General features: G+C 35.6%; 1 protein-coding gene across 1 annotated transcript; it reads right to left on the bottom strand.

The window, feature by feature from the left end:
- Positions 1–3,379: 3,379 nt before the first annotated feature.
- Positions 3,380–4,709, bottom strand: LOC113338575. Its single transcript, XM_026583966.1, has 4 exons — positions 4,518–4,709; positions 4,139–4,434; positions 3,793–3,916; positions 3,380–3,703 (listed from the first exon to the last, which is right to left on the bottom strand). The coding sequence occupies exons 1-4, from the start codon at positions 4,707–4,709 to the stop codon at positions 3,380–3,382; spliced, it is 936 nt and encodes a 311-aa protein (XP_026439751.1).
- Positions 4,710–8,103: the final 3,394 nt, after the last annotated feature.

Genomic DNA, 8,103 nt, shown 5'->3' with positions numbered 1-8,103 from the left:
TGAGTTTTTATGACTTTCTTTAAGAAGGTTATTAGCAAATGGATCCACATGGAACACTTCTTCGTCAGAATCAGAATTAGTATCCGCAAGATTCAGAAGATAATGCAACCTATCCAACCAACTCTTGTGGATTATAAAATTCAGGTCCATCATCAAGAGTAGGCAAATCTGCTACATATGCTGATTGTCTACGACTCCAGCTAGGACATACTGAAGTCAAGTGCCCGAAACCACGACAGTTATAGCATTGTACATCATTTTTAGGAGATGTTACACTTTTAGAGAAACTCTTTTTCCTGTCTCTCAAGAATTTTTTAAATTGTCGTGGAGTAACATCCTTAGTATCTGGCGAACCAAATTTATCCTTAGAGAATTCAGAATTTTTTGCAGCTTTAAGAGAAATCACCTCTTTTCTTGCGTGTTCATTATCAAAGATCTTTAACTTTCCAGCAAGAGTATTTCTGGAGAGTGTAGAAAGATCGTTTCCTTCTTCAATGGCATGTTTATTAGACTCGTATGTTGATGGTAGAGACCTGAGAATTTTGCACACAATATCTTTCTCTGGAATAGTTCTTCCTAACGCAAATGAGGAGTTAACTATTTGAGAAAGTCTTTGGTTAAACTCATCAAAGGTTTCACCATCAGACATGCGAAGGTTTTCCCAGTCAGAAGCTAGATTTTGAAGCCTTGCTTCTTTCTATGTGGCATTCCCTTCGAATACGGTTTCTAAGATATCCCAAGCATCTTTAGACTTATTACACGTAGTAACGTGGTGCTGAAGATCTGGAGTAATGGAGTGGATAATCGCATTTAATACTTCATAATTTTGCTTTGTCTTCTCAAGATCATTATAATCACCAATATTCTTTTCAACAGTTACACCGTCTACAGTAACTGATGGAGGATCATAGCCATTAACAATACGAACCCACGATTTAAAATCTCGCGCTTGAATGAAAGAACGCATTGCAATTTTCCACCATAAATAATTCGTTCCATCGAAGACTGGCGGTACGTTTATAGAGATAGCACCTCTGTCCATAGAATCAGATTGCTACAAACACAGACTTATGAGGTCTTAGCGTGTTTGCCTGCTCTGATACGAATTGAAAAAGCGGGGGTCTAACAACCACACCCAATATTTCGTTTGGAAATATGAATAGACAAACTACAATATACTTTCAAGAGAATCAACTAGACAGTTAGACTCAATCTATAAAAAGTATATCAAAGAGTTTTATATCTCTATCTCTTGATTCAATCTGCAATCAGCAAATAGGGATTTGTGATCCCGATTGAATATAAGAGGATTAACTTGAACGGTACCAAAGACCAATATTCAAGTGTCAATCAATTCACTCAAAAACATAAGGCCGGATACAAGAACTGATTGATCTTAACGTACAACCTGTGATGTTTCTATTATATAAATAAAATATAATGCGGAAAAGAAATAACATCAGAATTTTGTTAACGAGGAAACTGCAAATGCAGAAAAACACCGGGACCTAGTCCAGAATAAACACACACTGATTATAAGTTGTTACACCAATTTCCTACTACCTATTCAAACTAGATGTAATACCTTCTTCATCACTTGTAGAACTCCTAGCAAAATACCGATTCTCTTTATAAATTCTTCACACAAATCTTCTAGCAGAAGCCGAGGCTCTCTTTAGAAGATACCACAACATGATTGATACGATTTGATATTTTGTTTGCACAAAACACCGATTTGCTTTCCCTTTAGATATGAATCAAGGTTTTGGAATTCTTGTGTTTATTTTGATAAAAACAATTACTAGGTAAAAGTAATATCAAAACAAACTTGTAGATTAGGGATTATTATACTCTTCAAAAATAGGAAGAGAAACCTAATAACTCTACAACAAGAACAATTAGAATAAATCTAGAGATATCTTGTTTAAAACTTCTCACGGATTTACGAGATGCCTCAATAGAAGTTTTTCTTTCTAGTCTCCGATTTCGACTAACAAGTGTTGGTATACGATCGGAAACTGAAATCTATCAAAACCTAGGGTTTATGATTAACAACTCTTAAATAGTTTTATATCAGAAGAGAAAACCTTAGAATAGACAAGAGGTGAAAAACCTAGATTACAAGTTGTATAATAAATCACGAAGATTTAACTCAACTTGGCTTTGTGATCCCCAAAACAAAGACTTTATCTCACTCTTGTTCACGAAGAACAGAAGACATGGAAACAACCTTCAAAGCTTATGCCTATTTTCCAAAAGGGATAAAAAACGTGTAAACTCACGAACCCTTTATTTATAATGAACAATATCTTGGAAGCTAAGCAAAGATATTTCCTTTTTCAAGACTGTCCTAAATATGGGAGTCTTTCCTAAGTTAAAAATTTTATGCATAAATAATTAATTAGCAATATTTATGTGAATAAATCACATTCTATCTTAGGTAGGAATTAAAAGTTATCACAAACACTTTAATATGGTAATCAAATATGTTTGGATTAATAGCCATCTTGCTTAGACAAGGAAACATCACCAACTTGACCAAAAATAGCTTTTAGTCACGTAATTGGGCCCAAGTCCGTGAACTGTTACAATCAACCCATGGATTGTTTCCTACTAACGAACTGTAACAACCACAACATCACTTATAATTGTTACTTTAATAAATCACTCATAACTTCATCGTTATAACTCGGAATTGAGTGATCCTTGGCTCGTTGGATTCATAAGCTCATTGACTATAACATGAGATTCTTTATAAGGATAAAGGTTATTGTATCCAAGGTCATGAATCAAATAACCTCAAGTATATATACATAAATATACATTTACCGTCATTGGAATTGTTCCATAGAGTGAGCATTTATCTTGATAGATTAGAAAGGTAGAATTGAACAAGAATCCAAATGAAATCAATCATATACCTTTGTTGATGAAGTACTTGTTGATGTCTTCTTGTAGTCTCCAATCTTCAATCTTCATCCTTTAAGGATAGCTTCGATTCAACTTCTTAGACCTAATCTAGTCCGAAACTATCTTTAGTATGCTAAATCACGAATGCATTTTGGCAACTAAAATTGACAACTAAGTTGACATACCAACGCTAGTGGGTTCAACCGAGCAGTGCTCTAACAATTAGAACTGAAAAGATAGAATATTACTAAACAAAATAAACTAGTAGCATCCATTGTACAACAAGGTGTACATAATGGTACACATGTAAAAGTACAGGTAAGAAAAGTGAAGTGCACAGGAAGGTGTACATAATGGTACACAGATCCTGCCACTAATTATCCACGACTAGAAAAGTGAAAATACATTACCAAAAGTAAAAACCAAAAAACATAGAATCTTTCGAACAAATCAAACATAGTAAAAAGCATCAAGACATGGGGCAGGTAGATCTGTTGTGGTGATAAATAGTGAAGAACTTTGTGCACATCCTTGGCCTCTTTTTCTTCTCCCAAGCCTTCTTGAAACGTTGTTCTCTTCGTCTACCAGGTGGAGGCACAGGAATAGGAATAATAATCTTATCACTAGGATCATAAGACTGCGGCTTATCATAATTGGGGATTGGCAAGATGATCTCTTGGTATGTTCTGTTGTACCATGTGGTGAAGTATGGCTCAAAAAATGAATAGATGTCCTCCCTCGTAGATTGAATGGCAGCACAAGCATTGCACAGGGAAAACCATTTACTCGCCACCTGTGACACGTACAAGTTCTCTCCAAAAGATCTACAGAATGAGTGCAGTGAGACCTGACTTCATACAATATTCCCATAGACTCAATAACAGTCCAAGTACGACCAATGTTGATGTTCTCGTTTAGCATATCCTCGAATACGGGAGTGAGCCTAGTGTTAAAATTTTCAAGACCTTCTACCCTTCTCTTAGAAATCATCTGAATAACCTTCAAACTAAGATAATAAAAACACAAAACATAAAATCAAAACATGATATAAAAGATATACAGATAAAACACGTGTACCACAATGTACACATTAAGGAAATCCATGTGTACAACAATGTACACACAGTTGCAGAATCAAAGATATAACATGTGTACAAGTATGTACACATCAAGCAAATCCATGTATACGACAGTAAAAAATAAATGAAACAGTAAATATAAAACTCACCGTATCGCATCAATAAGAGAAAAAGCAGATAACTTTTTCAACTCAAGAATCCAGTTATTGAATGACTCGGAAAGAGTTGAAGAGTGAGCATCATATTTGCATATAGGGAAAAACGCATTTTCCCATTTCTCCTTTGGAATGGTCCTGAGATAATTAGCAGCATGTCCACGAGCGATTGCATGCATGCCACGCGAAGCTTCTTCAAAGTTCGCTGCTGTGTAAGAGTAAGCAGCTTTGTAACACAAATCAATAACGACATTGTAGTTCTCATCACCTCTTCCAATAGGGAGATTGCACTTGATGTGGTAAAACCAATAGATGTGATATGAACGAGGAAATACTCTTGGAATGCCCTGCAAAAGTCCTCCGTGACGATCACCAAGGAAACAATCAGACGATCATCGACCATTTGTTTAAGATTATCCAGAAACCAAAACCAATTTTCTTTGTTTTCAGATAAAACAATAGCAAAGGCATATGGGAAAAAACCATCATTTCCATTGATACATGTTGTAGCCATCAAAGTACCCCTGAATCTACCAGTGAGGAAAGTAACGTCCAAGTAAATCATGAGCCTGAGATGCCTATAGCTATAGCGCCCCTAAGCTAGCAGCTGACTAATCCAAGAAATTAACTAAATAAAGAGGCACTACGAATCTAATTCAAATACTTAAACATTCAATTAAGAAATCTGCTACAAAACTTATCCCAAAACTAACCCCGCTCAGAATATATACACATGAATTTCTCTCAAATGATACATATTCAATAGTCAATTGGTTTACAGATACAATAAACAACATACTAAACATAGCAGAAGTTAACTAATTAACGGAGTCGACACTTGTGGCTTTCGCTGCGCAACTCTGCTTTGTCTCTGAAAACTGAAAGTGGGAATAATTAATATTTAACTTCTAAGTAATCATAAGCAAGATTAAGAAGAACAATAATGTTTTCCCAGATATTAAATAGTGACCAAGTCACTGAGATACACAAACATGAATATGGACAAGCTATTTCTTCAAACAATGTATACTATTCGTGCTAACCACACTCATTAGCTATTGATATCACCAAGACCATGATGACCCATAGTAAGCATAAAAGCTGAATTCATGTAGGTATAAATATGAAAGAGCATATCCTCACAGAAGTAAACAAACATGTATATAGACAAACTCCTTCTTCAAACAATGTATACTATGGTTGTGCAATTCCGAACTCGTAAATCCACACCTAATCGTAAATATGGATGTCGACAACTCCGAACTCGCAAACTGTTGACCGATATAAGCATAAAAGCTGAATTCACGTAGATATAAATGTGAAGGAGCGTACCCTATATACCACATGTGGAAATTCTAATTTCCCATAACAATTCATAATGACATACCTTACAAGTCCTTTCCATTTCATGGAAAGATTCAAAGAATCGACAGAATTATCATAATGCAGTTTATATAAAGCATGGAATGCATGACAGACAATGCATGGTTTGTTAAATATAAACTTTTGTAAAAGAAACAACAATGGTTACAAAAGAGTCAAATGTATTCCCACCTCTTTTGATGACAAGCCACGCCTACCTCGAGATCCGCGATCCACTGGTTCATCCTTTGAATCGATCATTGTTAATAACTAACTGTTAATCACACAAGAATTCTAAGATTCTAGCCAAAATGGCTCACACAAGTATTATACAAGTCTAACTAATGGTTCTAAGCCCATTTAGGACTTTACACCTTTCATTCTCTATCTTTAGCAAAACTAAAGTTTACTAATTGTATTAGGTTGATTCTATCGTCTATTAGCTGAGCCAAATGAGTATCTACAACTTTGTAGAAGAAGTCAAAGTCTAATTCAGACTTTGACTTCTTCAAAATAAGAAAACTATACCTAAGCCCAAATTCATTAAACAAGCCCATTATACAAGGCCTGGTTCACTAAGGTCAACTAATGGTCAGTAACAGTCCACCGGGTCAACTGATGGTCAACGTCTAAAAGTCAGGTCAAGGTCAGATCCTGGTCAAAGGTCGAATCTAAATCGGTCAACTGAGTCAACTCAGGCCAAGTCAGGTAACTCAGTGGGTCAATACGATTTAACTCAGTCAGATACTGAGTCAGACAAGAACTAATCTGAGTCAGACTGAATAAGCTCAGTCAGACAGACTAAAGCTCTACTACAGACTTCATTCCATCCCTTTTATAACAATATCAATATCTATCTCAAATCAGTTCTAAATTAATTAAGACAACAATACATAAGCTTAACTTAAACTTCACAAATCATTTACAACAACTTTGATTACCTGCAATTGCAGTAGTTACAAGCTTCCGAGCAACTTTGATTACCTGCAATTGCAGTAGTTACAAGCTTCCGAGCTTTCACACGAATACAATCTACAATTCTATAATCACTAATAAACTAAGCCCAACCTCAACTTCATCAATACAAGTCATCTAAACCACCAATTCCACTCACAACTATATACCCTTCATTAGCAGTACCGAACCATCACACTTCTCATTCCAACAGTTCAATGCAGCATCATTACTTCAACATGATCAACACCACCAGTTCAATTCCATTACCTCCAAGTTCATTTCAACTCCATTACCACAACCATACACTCCAATCTAACATAATCCTCATCTTCACTCATTAAAGTTCACCTCCATAACAATTCTTAACTCAACATCACCTGCAACACCATAACAATCAAGTCCTTTCTTGTTCACAGCAAAACATAACCACCACTAATATCTGCAACAACAATATTCAATCCAGACTAAACACAATCTCTTCAACAATTAAACATTATCATATCATCACCTCAACCATCTACAGCTCCACATCATTAAACATCTATAACTCATTTAAATGAAATCAAAACTTTACTGAGATACTCAAAAGTAAATTACCTCAAAAGACTTTCTCCCCCAATTGAAATCAACCCCTTCTTTAGATTGATTCGACTCAGCTCATCACCGTCTCACCCTTAAACCACAGTTCATCACAGCCAATTCCCAAAATCTTCACTCAAACAGAATCATAACCCCGGTTATCAATTTCTTCAACCTTATTCTAATTCAGGGAAAACCCATCTTCAATTCCTTCTTAGTATCATTAAAACGAATTCCAAATCCCTAAATTTTTTTATCCACAGGAACCCTAATTCAAACCCTAACTTCTTGATTCAAACATCAAAGAACCTACAGCTTTAATCAAACATCAAATAAGAACAAACCCATCTCAAATACTCAATCCCATCCTCAATATCACATAAATCTTCTATCGATCCATCTCTCAGAAACCCCAGTTCTTCGATTCATCACTGAATCCAATTCAAAGTCTCAATTAAACACCAACCCGTGGTTCTTTATCTAGTCATAGTTCTATATCTTATCTTCATCACCAAAATAACGACCAAAATCACAAACCCTAACTTCACTTATCCCTTTTCATCTTCTTCCAGGAATTAATCGGCTTTCATAAACACCACCACCTTCGGAAACTCGATAATCAACTAAGCTTCCGATGATCACTCACACGAAATCGCTCGCAATTCATCTCTCGAGAAGCAACAGCGAAGGAGAGAAGAAAGACGAGAAGAGCAGAGGACGAGGAGAATAAGAAAAAAGTAGAGAAAATGATTTTCTCTATCGAACTGTTTAGACTTAGAGATAAGACCAAGGGAGAACACTATTACACCCACCTGATTTGCTAAGGGTATCTCAGGTCGGCTAATCGAAAAAGACTATTTTACCCTTCACACATATCTGATGATATCTTCTTTTGACGACCAAATGACACGTTCGAGTAGTCCAATCTGCGTAAATTTTCGAGATCTATCCAGCGGTACTAGTTTCGTATCTAGATCATTGTTAGATTAATTCCTATTAATTAATGTTCGTGTTAAACTAATCGAGTTACTATCGGTTAATACGTCTCTTAACTAGTCTAA

This window comes from Papaver somniferum, unplaced genomic scaffold, assembly GCF_003573695.1.
Source record: "Papaver somniferum cultivar HN1 unplaced genomic scaffold, ASM357369v1 unplaced-scaffold_19, whole genome shotgun sequence".
NCBI classification, from domain to species: Eukaryota; Viridiplantae; Streptophyta; class Magnoliopsida; order Ranunculales; family Papaveraceae; genus Papaver; species Papaver somniferum.
Note: the sequence above shows the minus strand (reverse complement) of the source record. Positions and strands in the feature narration are given on the sequence as shown.

Bases quoted from the DNA above. Each gene is read 5' to 3' on its own strand.
- LOC113338575 (XM_026583966.1), bottom strand. From the start codon at position 4,709: ATGATTTACTTGGACGTTACTTTCCTCACTGGTAGATTCAGGGGTACT. The intron at 4,435-4,517 runs GTGATCGTCACG...TACCACATCAAG, and splicing joins ATCGTCTGATTGTTTCCTTG to TGCAATCTCCCTATTGGAAG. The intron at 3,917-4,138 runs GTGAGTTTTATA...TTATTATCTTAG, and splicing joins TCTCTTATTGATGCGATACG to TTTGAAGGTTATTCAGATGA.